The 22,914-nt window shown below is 36.6% G+C and overlaps 2 protein-coding genes across 3 annotated transcripts; one reads left to right on the plus strand and one right to left on the minus strand.

The window, feature by feature from the left end:
• Positions 1-9,581: 9,581 nt before the first annotated feature.
• On the minus strand, positions 9,582-10,803 carry LOC135675070 (uncharacterized). The gene has a single exon (XM_065185338.1). The coding sequence runs from the start codon at positions 10,784-10,786 to the stop codon at positions 9,842-9,844; it is 945 nt and encodes a 314-aa protein (XP_065041410.1). The 5' UTR covers positions 10,787-10,803; the 3' UTR covers positions 9,582-9,841.
• Positions 10,804-11,341: 538 nt separating this feature from the next.
• LOC103985158 (probable small nuclear ribonucleoprotein F) lies at positions 11,342-15,938 on the plus strand. Of its 2 annotated transcripts, XM_009402785.3 has the most exons (5): positions 11,342-11,481; positions 14,755-14,842; positions 15,151-15,188; positions 15,379-15,443; positions 15,705-15,938. In XM_009402785.3, the coding sequence occupies exons 1-5, from the start codon at positions 11,476-11,478 to the stop codon at positions 15,766-15,768; spliced, it is 261 nt and encodes an 86-aa protein (XP_009401060.2). In that variant the 5' UTR covers positions 11,342-11,475; the 3' UTR covers positions 15,769-15,938. The 2 variants fall into 2 exon arrangements, with proteins under 2 accessions (XP_009401060.2, XP_065039779.1); XM_065183707.1 differs by lacking the exon at positions 11,342-11,481 and having other exon boundaries at positions 14,740-14,842.
• Positions 15,939-22,914: the final 6,976 nt, after the last annotated feature.

A 22,914-nucleotide genomic window follows, 5' to 3' on the forward strand; every position in this document is an offset into this window, starting at 1 on the left:
TGCATGAATTGAAATCTTTTTCTCCTACATTTTTTTTTGTGATTTACTAAAGATAATATCTTTTTCAAAATTCATAACTTAAAATTTCATTTGAATATCTTTTATTATTTGATCTCCTAAGATTTCTCTTTGGATATTTAAGAGGAGATTTGTCAAAATGAATCATGTCTTTTGGTATTCACATGATCTCATCCTTCATGACATGATTTTTTGGTTTTATATAATTCCTTGTATTCTTGAAGTATATCTCATCATCTAATTCTTCTTGATATTCTTCATGTGATGATATGAATGCATGAAATACTCATGTTATTGTTTTGATGCTCTAAAATGATATAAATTTACTAGCTTATGAGTATCATGTATGATATGATGATTGATTTATTTTTAGTATCATGCATAGAGTAAGGATGATGTATAATATTTTAAAATTGTGCATATTGTAAATTGAAACTATAATGATGCACAAACATATTGAAATAAGGTTGATACTTTACCTTTGTCATGATGTGAAGATTGATAAAAAGGAAAAATAATTATAACATTGTATTCTTCCCTTCTATTTGACAATGACATAAGAGGAGCAAATTTTGCTAGCTTGCTAGCTAGCTTGCATACTTCAAGAAGAAGCAAAAGCTTGCTCATCTCAAAAAGATGCAAAAATCTTGCCAACTTTCATATGTGCAAACTTTGCTAGCTCACAAATTATAAGAAGAAAAACTTGCTTGCTTGCTAGCACATCTAAAGAGAAGCAAAAAATACAAACATACATATCACAAAAAGATGCAAAACTTCTTAGCTTGCTTCACGTAAAACATTGTATCTTGCTAACTTGTTATCTTGCATTATTTTTTCAAAAAACTTGCTAGCCTTCATACTTCAAAGAAAAGTAACACTTGCCAAATTGCTAGCTTGCATATTATAAAATAATATAAAATTTTGCTAGCTTACACCTTGCAAAGGAAGTAAAAATTGCAGTTCTCAAAAGAGAAGAAAGATCTTGCTATCTTGAACATCACCAAAAAATTGATAGATTGCCTATCTTAAGAAACAAAAATGCAAACTTGCATAATTTGCAAACTTGTAGATCTTTAAAATTAATGATGATTTGATGATTATTCATGTTGTAAAGTGATGCTAAACTTGTTAGTTTCCATGATGATAAAACTGAAGATCATGATTATATTATAATGATTTGAACTTATATGTCCAAATACTTGATAGTTGTAACTTTTCCTTTTTGTTGATGACAAAGGGAGAGAAGTATGATCATGTTATGCATGATGACATGTTGAAAATATTCATGGTGAAATTTGTAGTGACTTGAATTCAGCTTGAATTCAAGGTTCTATCAATATGGCATATTGATAGGGGGAGTTAAGGTTAACTCCATCATCAATTGGTTGTCATCATCAAAAAGAGGGAGATTGTTGAATATCAAATTTTGATGATGAAACCAATTGATAAGTGTTTATGAATTGATCTGCGCTTTGAGTGACGCAGGATGCTTCGATCAGGATGAGACAATTAAAGCAGGAAGAATTATGTTGGGCCGGTGGAACATGTCAAAAGATTGGACGTCTATCCAGAGGATCGGATGACATGTCAACAGAATACTTCGGGCCATGGATTCGAGCATCGGGCTAAGAAGAGCGAAAATTGTACCAACGATATCGGAGTTGCGGAGGTCAACTGGCCGATTAGGCAATAGGCCGTAAGAGAGGATGATGCGTCGAAAAATCGGACGAAGTGTCGATGGACCAATGACATGCCGGACAACATGATTCATGCTTAGAAATAATTGTTTAGATTGAAGTATGTTTTTACACGTGCAGGATTAACTATGATAGCAAGGCATAAAACAAAACGAAGTCCCAGAGTCAAGAACGTGATTTCATTGGGAGTTCGAGAGTTCGTTGGAAGTCCGAACGTTCATCGAAAGTTCTGTCGGAATTGACCGAGAAGTCTTAGAGCTTACCAAAGAAGCTCATTGAAACTCACCAAGAAGATCATCATGAAGTCCAAGATCTTGCTGGGAGTCCGTTGGAACATTGCCGAGAGATCGTCGGAAGTTCGCTGGAAGATCGCTGGAAGCTCATCGGAAGAAACCTAGACTTATGGACTTTGTTTAGCTTAGTAAATATCTTAAAATTAGTAGTTAGCATATAATAGGGATTAGAATTGGGCCAACCCAATTAGGGGACAGTTGGGCCAAGTTTGGGCTGTGTTGGGCGAAGAGAAAGGACCAAACACTAACCAAATAAGTGAAACCATCGTAACACAGTCTCTGAGACTATGTCAGGCGATGGTACTACCTATACTTAGTCTTCGAGACTGTCTGAGTGGTGGTACCACCAGTCTAGGTGGTGGTACCGCCCAGTGTCAGGTTGCAAGCGATAGTACCGCCCGTACCCTAAAATTTTAGGGGTTTGAATTTTAGGCTCCAAATTTGAATTCATTTTGGGGCCTATAAATACCCTAGCTATTCCTGCATGGAGAAGTAAGAAATATTGAGAAAAACCCTATGATTCTAAAGTTGTAAACCTAGAAAGTTGAGTTCCCTCCTCCCAAAGCTTAGAGAGAGTTCTAAGGGAGGTGTAAGAGGGATACATTGTAAAAGAGGGTTATAAAAGGTTGTCCCCTATACCTGTAAAAAGGAGAAGAGAGGTATAGAAGGGTAGTTAGTCTTCGTCAATTGAAAGAAGACCGATAGTGGATGCCGGTGGCCTCGACGGAAGAGGAATCGGCGAAGTGAATGTAGGTCACGACGACCGAACCACTATAAAAATCAGGTTTATGTTTCTCTTGTGCAATTTATTTTACTACAAACTACTTTACTCCTTCATGATCAAAGTCTACATTGTTAGCTTTTGGTTCCGTCTCAATTAGTTCAATCATAAGAAGTTGGCCTTGTTTACATCGGTGCTCCGTACTCCACTTTTTATTACAATGCCAACACAAACCCTTCGCTGATCTTTCTTTAAGTTCTTCTTGGGTTAGTATTCGAGTGTTAGGGTTCTAGCTAGGAATAGATGGGGCAGGTGGCTTGCTGATTATCTATTTGTTGTCACTTCTGTTTTGACGATTTTCCCTACTGATTTTTTTTCTCATGTAAACATGCAAATGATATCACAATGATCATAGTGCAGGATTGACGAGTTTTAACTTCACACCGAATATCTGGATTAAGTCATTCGATAAATGTACCCACAAATTATCGTTCAGACCAATCTGTAGCTTGATTTGATAATATTTCAAAGCTGCTCTGATATTCCAATACTATAGAAGTCTAACAATTTTTGGTGAGTTGTCCATCAACATTCTCGTATTCAGATGGGCCAAAGTGAACAAGAAGCCCTCTCTTGAACTGCTCCCATGAAGGAACTTCGTGACAAGTTTCATACCAATCATACTACTAGATTGCATCTTCGTCTAGCTGGATTGAGGCTATTTCTACCTTAGATTCTTCTGGGGTCCTGTGAAAGTGAAAAAATCTTTCTGCCCTAGAGATCCAATAGGTCGGATCTCCATCTTCCCATCTTGAAAAATCCACCTTCATGTGTTGGTAGTTTGTGTCCTGTTCTTGGTTCTTTTTTCCTGTGTCCCTATATCGGTTTAATGTAAGACTTCAACTTTCATCTTATTGAAACTTGCTGAAGCTCTCCAATATACTCTTTTTAAAATCATTAAAGGTTTCTTATAGTCGATTCTTAATTTTAGTTTCCAAGGCTTCTAATTGGGCTTTTACTGAGTTGTCGATAGCCATTAAATAGGACTGTAGATATGTAATCTCCAATTCCTATTTTTCGTGTCGGGTCAAGGGCATCAATACTACGGTGACCGGTGGCTATGGTGGCTACGGCGGAATGAGTGGGGATGGTTGAGCAGCGGAATGAAGTGGACTTAGTGGGTTGTGGCTGCGATTGCCCTGCTTCACCTTTTCTTCCTTTCCTGCTATGGTGGCAACCGACTACTGTTGTGGTTGCTGGTGGAGTGGCTACTGTTGTGGTTGCTGGTGGAGAAAGAGGGGAGGGGGGGGGGGTGTGTGGGTGTGTGTGGGGTGCTAGCACTGGCTAGAGAGCAGCGGCGACGGTGGTCGCTAACTGGACGTAGAGGAAACATTGGTGGTGCGGCTAGGACCAATGCTCTGTTTCTATCGCTGCGAGAAGGGAAGGTTGCTATCAGGGTTGACAGGCAACAGTGGTGGTGTGGCTAGGAGCAAGGTTACCGAGGGCGAGGAGCAGCAAAGGGTCATCGAGGCTAGGCGTTGCAAGGGGATGGTTCGTTGGCAGGGAATACCGACAACGACCCTTTCTCACTCGAGCAGGATAGGGTGCTCGACTAGAGGGCGAATGCTGTGCAACAAGGGGGGTGTTGGCTGGGAAGCAGCGACGATAGTGATCATTGGCCAAAGAGAAGCAACGGCGGTGCTCACTGGCCAAAAGCAAGGGAAGCAAGGAAGATGTCTCGCTCGAGAAGGATGTAGCTACGATGGCCCTTTCCCATTTCGGAAAGGGTACATGGTTGGAGGGCGACCGCAGCACAACGAGGGGGGGGGTGTTGGCCGGGAAGCAGTGGCGGTGATGGAGAAGGGGAGCAGGGGTGCAGGCTGTTGGCCTTTTCTCTCTCTCTCTCTCTTTTATCATGGAAGAAAGGGGAGAAAAGGGGATGATCACTTTGAGGGGATCGACCTCCTTAATCACTTCGATGGGATCGACCTCGTAAGGTTTGTCAAAAGACTAAATAATATTTCATTGTCTACAAAAAAGAAATGGTTACATCACTATTTATAGAGGTCTATCTAGAGTCCACCAGGACTTGGACTCTTAATAATAAAGAAATATTAAATAAATATTTACCCATCTCTAACTGAACTAAATAATCATTATTTAAAAGTGGTCATAACATTAACTCTATATTTGCATCAAGCGGAGTAAACACCTTCTTACTTTTACTAATTCTAATTTTTTTAATAATTTTATTTGCATTAATTGTTTGAGAGAAAATATATATATTTTATTTATTACCTCCGTACCAAAAAAAATATTAAGCTTTCCCAAGTCTTTTATTTCAAATAAGAGAGAAAGATCACCACAAAGCTTTGAAATCTCTATTTCATTATTACCGATGATGATCATATCATTCACATGTAGATGAACAATAATATGTAGGGTTCTTTGTCTTTTAATAAATAAGCTAGGATATGAATAAGAAGAAAAATAACCATATAAATAAAAGTATTTGGTAATTTTTTCATAGCATGTTTCAGGATTTTGCTTTAACCCATATAGAGTCTTCTTGAGTTTGTAAACATAATTTGGTTTAGAAATAAAAGTATATCATGGTGGTTGTTCCATATACATATACTTGTCAATTTCACCATATAGGAATGTATTCTTTACATCAAGTTTCCAAAGCTTTCATATAAGATTAGTTGTTAGAACAATCACCATCATAACATATGTCATCTTTGTCACCAAACCAAAGGTTTCCTCATAATCTTTTCTATATTTTTGAGAAAACCCCATTGCAACAAGTTTTGCCTTGTAATGATTTATATTTCCATGACTTATGTTCACCTTATAGACTACATTTAAGATTTGCAAGTAACTAGATCTACATTTGTAGGCTTTGACACAAGATCTCAAGTTTTATTTTTATGAAGAGCATTCATTTCTTTATTTATGACATCCTCTCTCACCTTAACACCTTTGACTTCATCAAAACAAATAGGTTTAAGATTATCAATTGGTTCAGAAAAGAAACAATAACATATGCTTACATTGTCTCCATCTCTGTAACATGTGATTTGATAATTATTCTTTTTTATCTTCTCAATGTTGGAATTTCCTCTTCATGAACATCATTACTCCCTTTATTGCTTTGCTCCATCATTGGTGATAAAGAAATAATGTGAGTAGATACAAATGAGAAAGAAGATGAGTCAAAATCCATAATAGCATTAAATGACAAAGAAAACTCAATCATAGGTTTTAAACATATATCACTTTCATTATTATGATTAATATTTTCAAAAGAAATTACTTGTGAAGAATAATAATAAGAAATTTTATCAAATACAATATCTCGAGATACTACACACTTATGTGTTTGTGGATCGATGCATTTCAAACCTTTGTTCATTCCACCATAGCTAATAAAGATGCATTTCTTGGCCTTAGCATCAAGCTTATGTCTCTTTGAGTTTAGTGTGTGAACATAATATAGAGAATCAAATATTTTGAAATCTTTAACATTTGTTTCTCACCAAACATAAGCTCGTATGGAGACTTCAGATTGATTGAATAAAGAGGAGTTTGATTAATAACATAAGTTGCATATTTTATGCTTTTTACCCATAAGACTTTGGATAAATTCTTTACATGAAGCCAACACTTACAAGTCTCTGCAAGATGTCGACTCTTTCATCCAACCATACCATTTTGGTTTGATATATTTGCACATATAAGTTCCCTTTTGATACCATAATCTTTGCAAAAAGAGACGAATTTATCAGAAGTGAACTCTATGCCATTATCGATATGTAATTTTTTAATTTTTCTTTCAAGAACGCTTTCAACTATTAACTTGAACTCTTAAAATTTTAAAAAAACTTTTAGTTTTTCTTTCACAAAATAAACCCAAGTGAATATTGTAAAATCATCAATAAAAAGAAACATATAATGAGAACTTGAATGAGATGATGTTTGAGTAGGGTCCATTGGATCACTATGAGTAAGTTCTAAGGGGAATTTACATCTTAAAAGTGATCTAACAAAAGGTTACCTATGTGCTTTGCCATAATGACAACCTTCACAAACTTCATTACTACTAAAAGTAGTAAGATCGGGAAGACCATTCACTAAATTTTTTTTGCATCATAATCTTTAATTTAACGAAATTTATATGACCAAATCCAGCATGCTAGATTGATGCACCATTATTTGTACTTATCTTATCAATACAAGAGGTTGATGTTGATAAAATATATAAATCTTTGACCCTTTTACTAGTATATACTATATCTGAATTTAATTCTTTTATATTGTGAAGAAACTTAACTTCATTAGGACAAAAAAAAAAAAAAATTCAGCATCAATTGCATTTGCAAAAGAGGAGATTTTTCTTCGTACTTGGAACTTGATACACACTTTTCAATATAATATGATTATTCTATTTATTTGAGATTATTACGATGCCTTCCTTTTTCACTTGGTGAATAGTATTATCTTTCATGATAATTACATCATTACTTTCGTATTGATGAAGATTGATAAATTTGGTATTATTACTAGTGAGATGATAATCACATCCTGAATCAACAATCCAATCATGTTCGAAATTGATAGATGTCATGGCTTTAGTAGCTTCAACCATGAAGCATTTGCCCTAATCTTCATCGGTAGTATTAGAACAATCTTATTTATTTGTAATATTTTCTTCTTTAATATTCACATGAAAATTTTCTTGATATGGCCTAACTTGTCACATCTATAACACTTGATCTTCTTTCGATTTACACTATTATTTGAAAAAACTCTTGCTTGCTATTAGCATTATTCTTTTTCTCTTTATCGTTATTATTATCCTTTTTCTTATTTATAAAAAAGACATCTCCATCTCCCCCTAAAATAAAAACTCTTGTCATTTAACGAGCTAAGGATTCTTGAGAAGCAATAAGAGTTTTCAAACTCTATTAAAGATGGTTATTGAACCTATCCTTGAATAGATGTAACATAAGGAATATATTCTTCTCAAATATTACAAATAATATAATGTTTCATTCATCCATAAAAAGTAAGCTCATATAGATCTAAGAGTGATATCTCTAAATATAAAATTTTAATTTTCAAAAAATACTGAGAAATTAAGAGATCACCTTAGATAGTATTTATCAAATCATTCTCCTGAAGTCGAGCCATGTTCATTTTTTTTAGCAATGCATCAAGAGTGATTCAAATCTCTAAAGCTTATTTGCAATGAATAATATGTTTAAAGATATCATGAGAAATAAATATTTTTAATACAAATTTAGCCTTAGATTTAAAGTTCTTGGTATCTTCATGATATCTACATTTGTAGCATTTAATGTTGTTGTTGTATTGCCACCAACCATATCCCATAAAATTTCCCCTTTTATATAAAATTTCAAACAAGTCTTTTAGTTAGACTAATTGGGATGTTTAATACCAAATCCACCAACTCGATTATAATATGTTATAATCGAAAAATGTTTTCTTCTTTACTATGAAGATGTTGAAATATAGATTATCACCCTTATGACTCTAATACCATGTGAAAAAAAGGTGGGAATACATGCAAGTGTAACCTTTTCTCAAATAGTAGTAACAATGTATTACTAACCTAAGATCAAACTAAACAGAGAAAAAAAAATTAAGGTAGAAAAGAAAAACTATATCAAACTTCTTAGAAAGAAAAATACTTATAAATCTTGAACTACTCGTAGACTTCAGTCCTTTAAACTTTAATACTTGAGGTTTAGATAGATCTACACACATATATGCTACTTATTTATAGATATAAAATACAAGAGTCCCTAATCTCTATAACTCTATTTAATCTTATTTAAAAGGTAAGACATCAATTTGAGATCTTCCCAAATCTATTTTAACTTTTTTAATTAAAAATTTCTTATCCCTATAATTCTATCTAATCTTATTTAAAAGGTGAAATATTAATTTATGATCTTTTAAAATATACTTTAAGTTCTTAACCGATCTATTGTGAGGAAAGCATACACTAACTCATTGCTTTAAATAATTGAATGCTACCAACCATTAGATTCTCAAAATAAGACTATTTTTTATGAAAGAATATTCTACTATCTAAATATAATAAAAAATATATACAATATGAAACCAAACAAAAAGTTGTAAATGTTTTATTCAGCAGAAACAATCCACGTATGAGAAAAAAAAAATCACATCCAGCTAGTTTTCTTTGCATTATTATTTCTTAGTGTTCCAAGGTTTCATCACTCAAAAATAAATTAGATGATTGATGTATGAGTTGGTGGTAGATGGGCCGGCTATATGAGAGGCCCAAAACCATGTGGATAAAACCTAAGTGGAAGAGACTTGAACCCCAAAATTAACCTAAAGATCTTTTTTTTATTTTTAAGATAGGTGACGAAGATGAGAAGATTCAATCTCACAATCCTACAATAAACTATCAAAATATTTATTAGCTAAGCTAGTCAATACCTTCATCAACCCGAAGCATTGTCCTTGGTTTCTGAATTTGCATCTAATTAACTTATATAATGTTATAATTTATAATAAAAAATAATTAAAATTAATGAGAATATTTTAATCCATTCAAAAATATTATAGTCCGATAATATTTCTTCTTTATTTATTATCATTCTTTCATAATAATATATATAAATATATATACCTAAAATTAAATGTAAATTTTAAAAAGATTAACCATATAGATATAAATATATACACCTATACGAAAATAAACCATATATCAATCCTAAAATCTAAGCATTCCTTCATAGAAGACAAGATGACATTGTTGATCTTGTATTTTCTTGACTTTTTCCAACAATAATGTCAACAGAACACATTCAAATATATAAAATATTATTATAGTAGCATGTGGTAATACACACCACAAGAAAATAGTGAACAATGTGGAGGCAATTGCCACTTTCTTTGACTTCTATACACACGCTTACCTTTCTTCTGCATGCCCACTGAGTCTCGACGAGAAATATGTGCACATTCTGTGTGAAGAGTGTGATTTGGAAGAGACAAACAACAGAGAACAAAGAGTGTCTCCAAGGAAAGAGAGGAAGAAGAATTGGAAGCTTTCAGTGGATGTGGAAAAGCTTTGAGCTCCTCAAGCCTTGCGTGACGTTGAAGTACTGCAGCGTCTTGGCCCACTTGAGGTCGTCCTTGAGCTTGTGGACGGCGATGGTGTCGGGGGTGAAGCCATGGCGGAAGCAGGTGTCGGGCCCCTCCGGGTAGTCGTACATCCTGGGGTTCATGTCGAACCTGTTCCGCCCACGGCCCGCCTCGTTCAGCCACGCCCCCGTCATGATGTCCTCCGGCCCCTTCATCTTCTTCCTCACCACCTCCGACGTCGCGATCCACTCCACCAGGTCCCACGACAGCAGGTAGCCCATCCCCGACATGAACCCCGACCCCTCATCCTTGCGCCAGCACGGCACGCGGAGGCCCAGGTACACGTCCTCCCTCGGCAGCCGCCGCAGCGTCTCCGCCAACCTGTCCAGCCGGTAATACGTGTCGTCGTCCGTCTTTACCACGTAGTCGTAGGCTCGGCCAGCGCCGAGGACTCGCGGGAGGCTGGAGAGGTAGTCGTAGGTCTTGCCGTCGTTTACGTTCTCGACGCAGTCGAGGATGATGATGTCGTCGTAGAGCATGATCTCCATGGCCACCAGCACCCTCTGCTCCTCCTTGGTGAGGTTGCAGAGGACGAACCGTACGTCGACGGCCGCGTCGGCTGGGAGGCTCGCCCGCTGTAGGAGGTAGGCGTGGCGGACGAGGCTGCGGCGCGCGTAGGCGTCTGGAACGGTGAAGACGCCGAGGAGCAGCCGGAGAGCAGGCTCGGGGGCGGCCGAGAGCTGAGGCCGGGGCTGGCAGCCGGCGGTGACGAGGCATTGCAACCGGAGATCGTTAGGGTAGACGACGATGAAGATGATGGCTACGAGAGACATGGGGAGGAGGATGAAGGAAGCCTTCGGTACACGGAAGCCGGAGAGCTTCTCCATGGCCGGTTGATGGTAAGAATCCATGTGGTCATGCCACCACTGAAGTTATAGAGACGGAGGAGGAGTAGGTAGATATAATTAGGATCAAGGGAAGCTTCCGCTTTGGAATAGTCCTTCCTGCATGTCACCTTTAGGTCAAAATCGATCTTAATGCATAACATAAATTATTGAATGGGTTGGACTTTCATCAAGATATTTAGTTCGTCAAACTTGACCCATTTGATGATGAAGTTAATGAAATAAGAAAGGTTCAACTTTTAATTTCTAAGACAAAGTCTTAACGTCAAATTTATCTGATAAGAAAGGAAAAAGATTTAAAAAAAAAAGTCTTTTATCAAATGAGGAAAATGTGAACTTAGAAACTAAATTATAAAAAATAAGAATTTGTTTACGAAAATAATAGTCTATGAAAAGTCTGAGAATTTTATATAAATAGTGTGTCTTCATTTAGATCCAAAATTCATAAATGGTTGATTTTATTATTAATATTTAATTGGATCTATAAATATTGATATTTTAAACCATGATTACCGATTCATGCATCACATTGAAGGAGTAGATGGGCCGGCAATGGCTCCACGAGAGGCCCAAAACCTTGTCGCTAAACCCTAACGGGAAGAGGCGCGAACCCTACAAGTGTCGGCCTTTGTCCTCGCGGGTGGTGGTTCATCGGTCCCTGCCCCGACCCCCGAGCGTATTGCCCTTCTTTGCGAATGGCGGTGAGTTCCCCTTCCCTCTCCCTTCGATTTAACTTCGTCTCGGGGGTAGATGATGTCTGTGCAGTAGATTTACGACCTTTCGAGGTTCTCTACCGGAAGCCCCGTAGATCTGTGGTTTGGTTGGTTGCTGGAGATCTTCTCCGGCTTGAAGCAAACATCGAGTGGTAGCATCGCGTTATATGTTGAAACATCTCTTGCATGCTTCTGCGAGTGGGGATAGTTTGGTTAGGGTTTGGTATTTTTTGGTTTCTTGTTCTCTGTTTCAAGAAGATGAGAACAACATGTTTTTTTTTTTTTTTTAATGAAAATGTTCTCTCTTTAAGCATGGTGGCTACCTAGAGACCAAAAATCTCGTCTTTTGTTCCGAAAATTGATGAGTGAGGGAAGTCACTGTCACCCTAGGAGAACTAAGTGTGTTTCTTATATTCATAAGCATAAAACTGAAAGTGGTACCAAGGTCCTAGCATCCTTCCTTGCACAATTATTTCCAAGGTTTGCATGATAGACTGATCTGTGGCCTGAGTCTCAAACAAGGGACTGTCTGGACTCTACACTGAGCTGAAATTGGCTGCAAGTTGGTTGGGATGATTGATATTGTTATATGTGGTCATTTAAAAATAACCCTATCATGCAGCATAGGTTGTTCGTTCCCAATCGTTCATGGTCCTAATTTCTATTGCCTGGTTAGAATTCCACCTAGATCAAGACAAGCTTGATCCTACCATTAGACCACATTCACCCACGTTCCTCCTTTTATCAGAAAACCACTGGTTTCAGCCACCAATCAGCTATCAGTTCTTTTGCAGGGCACCTTTTTGTACTGTGAAAATCATTCTCAATGTTTGTAAAGGCACACTAAGGTGCATGACTCCAGAATCTTGCACCTCATCTCAGTTATCTCTTAGTGGCCTCGACAAGGTAATGCAACTTTGCACACTGTCAAAAAGTGAGGTGTTCTGATAACAAATTTTAGGTCATCAAGTGTAGCCTTATCGTCATTTCATTAGTTTTCACTTGCCAGATCTGGTTATTCTCAGGGAACCATCGTGACTTCTCTCTTCTCAAGCATCCATACTTCCCGTTTCGTTGTATTGTTAACTATCTCTTTTGCGTAAGTTTAATTTCAGTCTCTAAGGGAATATGTAGAACCTAACAGTGCATTTTCAAAGACCAAGAACTATGAGTTTGCCTCTTTCATTCTGTAGTGTTGCAAGGATAGTAACATTTAAGCCTTTTTTCTATGCTTTTCCTGGAGGACTGGAGAAAGCAGTGACAATAGAATTTCCCTTTCCTCCCTTCTGAAAAGAAGGAACTTGAATTATTATTAGTAAGAAGGCAAGAAAATGATTCTGCTTTGTTGTTTATTTTTCTTATTTTACCAGTGATGTATTTGATTGGTTCATCTGTCCATCCTGCTTCATGTTTTTTTTTTAAATGTTCTTTTTATCTCCGTTTTTGGTTGAATATGATCTCATCTTCATGTTCATGCATTTTGCGATGTTCTATTATTTGAGCTAATAAGCCACAATACATATTTTTGGGTATATATATTGTTGGTATTGTAAAATTACATTGTCGTCGATAGTTCTTCTAAATTATCTAGCCTCATGCCTTGGAATGCATATGCCTTGCGTTTCATGTCTCATGCCTGGACTCAAAGAACTTGGCATGCTAGTTCATGTTGAGCCTTCAACAAATTTTATAATCCTTAACTGAGTATTTTATGATATACTGGCATTTTAAAAAATACAAAATTTATTGATGGAATTGCAATTAACATTGTTTTGCCAGTGCATGTTAAGTTCACTATGATTACTTTTGGTAACTCATCATCTTAAAGAATCATTTTTTAGATCGTCTGCAGGGACCTATAATCATAAATTTTCATAAAAGCCCAAAATAATTACCACTGAACTGCCAATTGTTTAACATCAAGTAATTGACCACAAATAATCATCACACATTGATAATAGAAATATGCTTGAATTTCGGGATAGCAATTGTTTAGCAGCTAATTAGATTCTGTAATAGTTTTGTGGGTGCTGCTAAAGTTATCAGAAGCCATTATACTGATAATAGTGTTGGAAGAAACATTAAAGATTTACTATGTTTTAAATTTGCATGGGAGAACTTTTTTTATTTTTGCATGTGTTTTGTTGGTTGACTATTCTTAGTTTTTCATGTTTAAAGGGGAACAAAAAGGAAAGGACATGAAATGAGTAGGGTTAACGTCAAACAACATACACTAGGAATTAGGTCAGTTGAAATGGTTGGTTCAAGTTAAAGTGGTTAAAATAAGGTATAAGCCTGGACAGACATGTTAGAGGATGATGTCAATTGACTGACCAACATGCATTGATACATGCCATATTTTACATTGTATAGGTATACACCCTTGTGTTACTAGAACAGATTTGGTAATCTGACCTACAACTGTAGCTATGAAAGTAACAGGCACAACTAATTGAATTTGATTCTGGTCAACATGTTTGTCTAATTGTACTGATGGAATCTGGATTTTTTCTGTTGATCTTGATTGAGAGGTCTCAGCCATTTGTCTTCAACCCACTAACTAAATTAAAGGAAATACCATCAAGAATTATAGCTCAAATAGGTTATTCTTTTACTCACACCCTTTGACTGGATGGAAAATTGTCTGTATATGGGCCAAGAGTGGGGATGTTTTTGGAATTTCAAGTTTCATATTTACAATGGTAGTTTCTATTTTTTTGTGTAGGGTTGATCACATGTATATCAGTATATGCCTTGCCTCAGATAGAAAGTTACTAAATATTGCAGCAAAAGCAAGCAAATAGAATACTTGAGCAGAGCACAGCTTTGGTACAAATAATTGTCATGCAGAGAGAGAAAAAGCTTTGGGTCTAAAGGAATGCTCTTGGAATTTCATGAAATCCACAAGGAGAATAAAATTATGTTGGTAAATCATAGGAAAATACATTTTAATTTGAATCTGAAACCCCCCTATATAACAAAGTCATGAAGGCTCAAGCATATTAAGATATTTTATAGAACAAATCTTAAATCATACAACAATATAGACACCTAATCCAACCCAAAATCCCTAGAAGCCTTTCTTAAAGAATGATTCAAACTCGAGATCAATCCAAAACTAGAATCATTTTCCGTTCCTAGTTCCGTTGGAATTCTGATTTGCATCAGATAAACTTGTATGATTGCAATTGCTTTAGAGTTTTGTTGACCTTGTTGCTTCATAGAACACTCAGCTCACCATGTTTTATGGTTTTATTGCAGACTGTGCCAGTTAACCCAAAACCTTTCTTGAACAATTTGACTGGGAAGCCTGTGATTGTGAAACTGAAGTGGGGAATGGAATACAAAGGTAATTGATTGTGTATATATGTCACCTGTAAGATATATGGCTGCCATGCAAAAAAGAAAAAGAAAAAACAGATATATGGCTGCCAACTATGTGGCTTGTATATGTGAGTTCTTTTTTCTGTTCTTGGTGTGTGTCTGTTTCATCTTTATACTACCTAATGTGCAAGTCATCCAATTCTCATACACAGACATATTTGCTTAAATTAAATAAATACTTACAGTTTGGCTTTAGCTATCATTCTGGTTGGAATTCTCCAAATTTTCATCTTTATTGTCAATGGTTATATAAAATCTGTCTTGTTCTCTCAGGTTATCTTGTGTCGGTAGATTCCTACATGAACTTGCAGGTACTGTATGATTTCCATTAACTTTTAACCAGTCTCTTGTGAAACTCTTTTTCTTCACTATCTTCGGTATTGCTTTTTCTACAGTCTTTGGTACTGCTTGTGAACGGATGGTTTCTTTTACTAGTCACAGTAGATTGAGAATTGGATGGTTTACCTGCATCTGCTTTGACTCTAGTTCCTTCTGCTGTAGTTGGCCAACACTGAAGAATACATTGATGGGCAATTCACTGGGAACCTGGGGGAGATTCTGATAAGGTGACTTGGTTGTGCTGTTTGGTTTCACCTAATCTGATCCGTGTGGTCGGCAATCCATTCACTTACGTTGATAGACATGATGAACCAGTTAAAAACATGCATCCTTAGATTGGTAAAACTGTTGAATGATTTTTAGTACCTAAGGGCATGCATACAACTTGTCTCCCATACCTACGATCAAGAAGTATAGTTTCGTGGTATTTGGTTCTCTGTAATTTGACTATTTACTGAATGAACCATATTACTTTTTTTCTTGTGCAGATGCAACAATGTGCTGTATCTACGTGGTGTGCCAGAAGATGAAGAGATTGAAGATGCTGACTGAGAATGAGCAGCAATGTTGTCTTTGGACTTGAATGATTGGTGTACAATTACTCTTTATTATCCAGTTACATCACAACATCATCTGTTAAATCGGAGAGAGATGTGACTGCAATTCCAAACCATGTTTCTGTAGAATCCTCTTTCTTCTGTTAATGCGCAAACATATCTGCATCTAGTAGTTGCAAAGATCTTTTCAACCATCTGAGGTACTAATGGGAATGCATGCTATCCCATGATCAGTCATTGCATCAACCATGCTCACTCTCAGGATGGTTACTCCTTCCACTATCCAGGTGCTCGCTGAGCCAGAGTTCTGTCCCTGCCAATCAAGAGTCCAAGCAATGACACAGAGCACCTGAACGTATGCTGTTCCTAACTATGCAGCCCTTGTTCAAGTTTGGGGGAGCTGCACTTGTCAAGAATAAGACATTGGTAAAGGAGTTCGATTCCTAGTTGTACTTTGCAACTGATGCTAGCCCATGCAGAACTAAGCACAAACTAAAATAGCAAGATAGCACAATTATAATCATCAGGATAAGAACCATATGGTATGTATGTGGTTTCATCTCAAATGAGAAAGGTGAAGTATTTCCATGACAACATCAGTAGTTGATCATGCATAAATTTCCTTCCTAGAGTAGATAGTCAGTAGAATGATATCAAATCCATTTTCAAATTAATAGTTCATGATCATGTAGCTTATAGTTCTTGAAAGCAACTGTACATATTTTATGCACTACAACGAGGCTGATATGTAAATGAGGACACCTCAGGACTCTACTCAACTCCTCTCCTTAAAGCGGATGTCTTCCACTACATCCTCCATAGGTAGAAGCGAGACAAAGCCAGCCAGCACACTTGCATTTTTTGAGTGTACTTTCTCTCTCATTTTGAACTATCTTTTTAGATCTTCATGAGTTTTCTATCCACAACAATTCATTTATAGGATTCAGAACAGCGTTGCATTCAATCCAAACTCCTGAGGCCACCAGCCATGAACATAGAGGTTAACTTGTGCTTGATCATGTAGCTTATAGAGATCAACTATATATGCATAGTTCATAAAGGAATTGTACATATTATTTGTAGTTCATAAAAGGACGCCTTCTAATTAGGACTTGACTGAACTCCTTGAAGAAGAAGACTTCGATAATAACACTCCTATCCTTAAAGTAGATGCCTTCCACTACATCCTCCATAAGTAGAAGTGGTCCTCTCTCATTTTGAACTATCTTTTGAGATCTTCATGAGTTCTCTATCCACAACAATCCTCCATTCCCACTAGCTGTGTCTCTTTAAATCCTAACCCAGCAGTTGCAGCTTCAGTAGGTGTAGAATGGATGAAGGCAATGAGACGAAGAGGCACTTGAAGACAGTGTGGGAGGAGGGCGCTGCCGAAGAAGGGCCGGATGATCTTGTGCGGCAACAGAAGAGATCGAGAGGAAGGCCAAGGAAGATGACCAAGGAAGAGTACTTAATCAAAGGAAAGAGTGAAGCGGCAGACAAGGCGGAGGAAGCTGAGACCGCGGGGTCGTCTTCATGCGACCGAGAGGCGGAGAAAGCCGAGGAAGGCAATCACCATGCATCTCCGGAGCTTGCCAAGAAGAGACGGCACCGCCGCAAGAGCTCTCCGAGGAGGGCAGCTATGCATGTATAAAACATGATATATAGATCAAACAGCTCGCAGCAGCAAAGATCTCATAAAGGAATATGATACACTTTGAACTGTTTTTGCTATCTTCTTCTGTGTGCTTCAGCCGATATGATCCAACTCTTCAGAAGGATCGTTCTACGGTCTCCTTCTTCGTCATCCAATACTGATGCAGGACTGTTCCGCACAAGCTGGTTCACTGTGCCATGTTTCTGCCAACTAAAGTCTCCTTCTCATCTCATCTTCATCTCCCTACGTACTTCCCCCTTGGACATTGCGCACACTCGTCAAAGTCTGCCAAACTCGTCCATCTTTTGACGTTCATGGACGACTTGGATGCCAGCCATGGAATTCCTAATCACACCGTGTCTCACTTTCGGGTAATGTTAATATGTCATTATTTTAATTAGTCCGGACTCAGAAGTAAGTTCAATCATAGGATTAATTATAGATTATTTTTTAATTAATTATTTTTAGTATCACAGTCTTTGTATTTTAAAAGATTATATTAAGATATTTATACTTACAAAAATGAAGCAATTAATCCTATTCCTTACAAAAGTGAAGCAATTAAGATATTTATACTTATAAAAGTGAAGCAATTAAGATATTGAAGTGTAGAGATCGAAATACCAAAGACAGCTAACTACAAGGGTAATATGTAATTAGCCCACAATAAATATAGGGTTACGGTCTATTTTAACCCTTGTGATTTTGATCATAAACCACTTAAGCCTTTATAGTTTACTTGTATTTAAAATAACATCTATATTTCAAAAACGTAGTATTAAGTCTCACCTATCAAGTCTATGTTAACATATGCTAGAGTTTGTTTACGTAGCATACTGACTCATAATAAATTATTAATATAATGATACATAGGTTAAGATCCATTTTAACCCTTGTAGTTTTGGCAATAGATCTTTTAAACCCTTATGATTTATTCATGTCTAAAATAACCCATATATTTTTAAAAATATAGCATATAAGTCCCTTCCGTCAAGTATGAGTTAACAAACGTTAGAGTTTGCTTACATGACATATTGACTCACAATAAACTATTAATATAATAATATATATAATTTAAGTTAAAAAAAAACTAAATTCGCCATCAATGACGGGACGAGGCATCGTCGTAGAAGCGACCACCAATAGCAACACTAAGTCGTTGTTGTTAGGATCGGAGCGGCACTAAGAGTGGGGGGGTGAATTAGTGCAGCGGTAAAGTGCGATAAACTTTTGACGATTTAAACACTTTCGGAAACTTCGTACGATAAAAGCAACGTTTTCATTTGAAACCATTTCGATTACGTTTTAACTTGAAGGGATAAGTAAGACGGAGACAAAGAAGTAGAGCATTAAAGTGCAAATGGTTTGTAGTAATATAAATGACAATAAGTAAATGCAAACCAGAGATCACGCCGATTTTACAGTGGTTCGGTCAAATGACCTACATCCACTTGCGAGGCCCCTCTTTGATGAGGCTCCCATCTTCCACTAGCAAATCTCTTGAAGGGGAAGGGTAAATACCCATCTTACAACTTTTTACAAGCGGTTCACTCTCTTACAGATTTTCAGCAAGAAAGAAGGAGGTGAACACTAGCAAATTGAAAACAAGACTATCAAAGACTTTTCTAAGACCTTTCTCTCAATCAATTGCTTCTCAAAAAGTTGTAATCTCAGTTGAGATTTGAGGGGTATTTATAGGCCTCAAGAGGATTCAAATTTGGGCTCCAAAATTTGAATTCTCTTTGGGTTCCCGATGCTGGCAGTGCCACCACTTGTCAGTGGCGGTGCCATCGCCTGTCAGTGTCAGACACTGACAGTGCTGGGCGGTGCCACCGCCCAGCCAAGCGGTGCCACCGCTTGGCTCTCGGGTGCTGGGCGGTGCCACCGCCAGACCCTTCGGTTCACTTGTTGGGCTTCAAATTTAGCCCAAACCAAGTCTAATTTTGGGCCAAGTTGACCCCTAACTAGGATATAGGATTATCTCTTAATCCTAATCCTAATTACAAGTGAACTACATAACAAAAAAACATCCTAAGCAAGTTTTCAACCGCGAACGTCGAGTCTTGTTCCGGCGAGCTTTCCGACGAACTTCTTCCGACGGACTCCCAACAAGCTCCCGTACTTGTGATGACTTTAACGAGTAGCCGAGCCTTCTCGGTGATCTCCGTGAACCTCCGACGATCTCTTCGGCGAACTTTCGAAAATTCCGACAGGTTCCCGATTTCTTCTCGGTTGGTTCCGGCAGCATCTCCGACGATTCTTCGGACTCTTAAACGTCCATCGAACTTGACTCCGGTATTCTTGCTTTGTGTTTTCTGGTTATCGTAGTTAATCCTGCACACTTAACTCAATAATATGGATTATATCAATTAACCCATCAATTGATTTTATCATCAAAATCCGAGATTCAACAATCTCCCCCTTTTTTATGATGACAATCAATTGATGACGGAGTTAAACATAACTCCCCCTATCTATATGCCATATTATGAGAAGATAAAAACACTTGAATTCTATCCCATTGAATTCAAGCATAAACCGATAAGTTCTAACCGTAGAACTTATCGTTATTCTCATTAAGCATAAGTAAATACGAAACTTCGATGAAAATCATTTTCAAGTCGAATGATAAGAGACAATTTTTACTACGACAGGAGATAAAGATTTTCAACATAAATTTAATGATATACATGTTAGACATGCTTTCAATATGATCAATCAATCTTACGATATTCTCAAAGATTTTGCAAGGCATATAAGACATTCATATCACACAAGCTTTTGCAATTCATATAAGTCATGCTATTAAAATAGTACAAGTCATCACTTTTCTCCCCCTTTGTCATCAACAAAAAGGGAATGAGACTTGAAGCACATAATTTGTGATTATAACATCAGGAATTCAGCATTGATCATAAAAATTTTATCATTCAAAATTAAGTATGCTAAAATATTTACGCAGAGTTCATCTTAAAGGAAAATTCAGCATTCATCCATTTTATCAAATCTCTTCTTTCTATAAATAACAAAAATTGTAGATGTACAAGGAAGAGATAGTGATAAAAAAATTTCAAGTAGTAACTCCAATAAGTCAAGATCATAATTCGAATACAAATCCATTCAAATTCAATTCGTCAACTTGAAATTCATAATCAAGCCATCAAAATCAATTTCGAGATTCATAAAATATCATAAAATCATTAATCTTGATCAGATGGGAGCGGTGTTTGACTCAAGATAGGATAAGATAATTTAACATGTCATTTAGAATCGAAAGAGAAGGATCAGATTCACCGAGGAACGGAGAGAGGATGAAAAACTTTACGAAAAATCCATTCAAACAAGTATATTCTTAGGGACAATTTAACATACCTAATTCCTTTCTAATGAATTCAAATTGGTCTTCATTCAAAGTTTTTGTAAATATATCTGCTAATTGATGCTTTGTGTCAATGAATTCTAGAACAATATCATTGTTAAGGACATGATCGCGTATGAAATGATGCCTAACGTCAATGTGCTTAGTTCTAGAGTGCTGAATTGGATTTTTAGTAAGACATATGGCACTAGTATTATCACATTTCATGGGAATGTTTTTAAAGTGAATTCCATAGTCTTCTAATGTATTTTTCATCTAAACAACTTGTGCACAGCATGCACTTACAGCAATGTATTCGACTTCCGTCGTAGATAGTGCAACTGAATTTTGTTTCTTGGAAGTCCAAGAAACAAGTGCATGTCCTAAAAATTGGCATGTTCCGGATGTACATTTTCTATCTATCCTGCATCCGCTAAAATCGGCATCTGCGTAAGCTATTAAATCAAAATTTTCAGATTTTGGATACCACAGTCCTAGATTTGGAGTTCCTTTAAGATACCTAAATATTCTTTTAACACTTTTAAGATGAGATAATTTAGGATTTGATTGAAACCTAGCGTAAAGTCCTACACTAAACATAATATCCGGTCTAGTCGCAGTGAGGTAGAGTAGACTACCTATCATTCCTCTATATGTTTTTTAATTGAAATTTTCACTATTTTTATCCATATCTAACTTAGTCGCAGTACTCAAAGGGGTGTTTATTGCTTTTGAATTATCCATGTTAAATCGTTTTAACAATTCTAATGTATATTTAGATTGGTTAAGAAATATACCATCCCTAAGTTGTTTGATTTGTAATCCTAAAAAGAAAGTTAATTCACCCATTAAACTCATTTCAAATTCATGACTCATACATTTAGCAAATGATTCACATAGTGATTCATCCGAAGAGCCAAAAATAATATCGTCAATATAAATTTACACAATAAGAAAATTATTTTCAAAATATTTAATAAACAATGTAGTATCAACCTTGCCTTTGGTAAAATTATTTAAAATAAGAAAGGAACTAAGCCTTTCATACCAAGCTCTAGGAGCTTGTTTCAAGCCATAGAGAGCCTTAGTCAATTTGAATACATGATTAGGAAGAAGAGAATTTTCAAATCCGGGAGGTTGTTCGACATATACTTCTTCGGAAATAAAACCATTCAAGAAAGCACTTTTGACATCCATTTGAAATAGTTTAAAATTATTACTACTAGCATAGGCAAGGAGCATCCTTATGGCTTCTAATCGAGCCACGGGAGCGAAGGTTTCTTCGTAATCGATACCTTCTTCTTGGTTGAAACCTTTGGCCACTAATCTAGCCTTGTTTCTAACCACGATACCATTTTCGTCTTGCTTGTTTCTAAAGACCCATTTAGTACCAATGACTAAATGGTCACTAGGTCTAGGAACAAGCTTTCATACCTTATTCCTCTCAAATTGATTCAATTCCTCTTGCATTGCAATAACCCAAAAATCATCTTTTATGGCCTTGTCAGTGCATTTAGGTTCGATTTGAGAAAAGAAGGCGGCGTTAGCATAAAAATTCTTGAAAGAGGAACGAGTTTGAACCCCTTTTGATGTATCTCCTATAATTAGCTCCTTTGGATGAGGATCTATATACTTCCATTCCTTGGGTAAGGAAATTTCGAAAGAAGGTGCATCCAAGTTGCTATTTTGAGGAGGGGGTTCATTTAAATTCAAATTATCAAAACCAAGATCATCATCAAAATCATTTTTCTTTAAATTAGAAATTTTATTAAAAACTACATGAATAAACTCTTCTATTACTAAGGTTCTTTTGTTAAAAACCCGAAAAGACTTAGAAACGGAAGAGCAACCAAGAAAGATGCCTTCATCGGATGTAGCATCAAATTTTCCTAAGGCATCCCTTTCATTCAAAATAAAGCATTTACAACTGAAAACTTTAAAATAGGAAATATTTGGTTTTTTGCTATTCCACAATTCATATGGAGTTTTTGATAGGGATGGTCTTATTAGGACCCTGTTCATGATGTAGCAAGCCGTATTTACGGCTTCGGCCCAAAAATACTTGGGTAGACTATGTTCATTTAACATTGTTCTTGCCATTTCTTGTAGGTTTCTATTTTTTCTTTCAA

Source organism: Musa acuminata, chromosome BXJ1-5, assembly GCF_036884655.1.
Source record: "Musa acuminata AAA Group cultivar baxijiao chromosome BXJ1-5, Cavendish_Baxijiao_AAA, whole genome shotgun sequence".
Lineage (NCBI taxonomy): Eukaryota > Viridiplantae > Streptophyta > Magnoliopsida > Zingiberales > Musaceae > Musa > Musa acuminata.

Excerpts from the sequence above, each read along its gene's own strand:
- LOC135675070 (XM_065185338.1), bottom strand. The coding sequence starts at position 10,786 with ATGGATTCTTACCATCAACCGGCCATGGAGAAGCTCTCCGGCTTCCGT.
- LOC103985158 (XM_065183707.1), top strand. The coding sequence starts at position 14,740 with ATGGTTTTATTGCAGACTGTGCCAGTTAACCCAAAACCTTTCTTGAAC. Across the intron at positions 14,843-15,150 it reads GTGGGGAATGGAATACAAAG|GTTATCTTGTGTCGGTAGAT; the intron begins GTAATTGATTGT and ends TTGTTCTCTCAG. Across the intron at positions 15,444-15,704 it reads CTGGGGGAGATTCTGATAAG|ATGCAACAATGTGCTGTATC; the intron begins GTGACTTGGTTG and ends TTTCTTGTGCAG.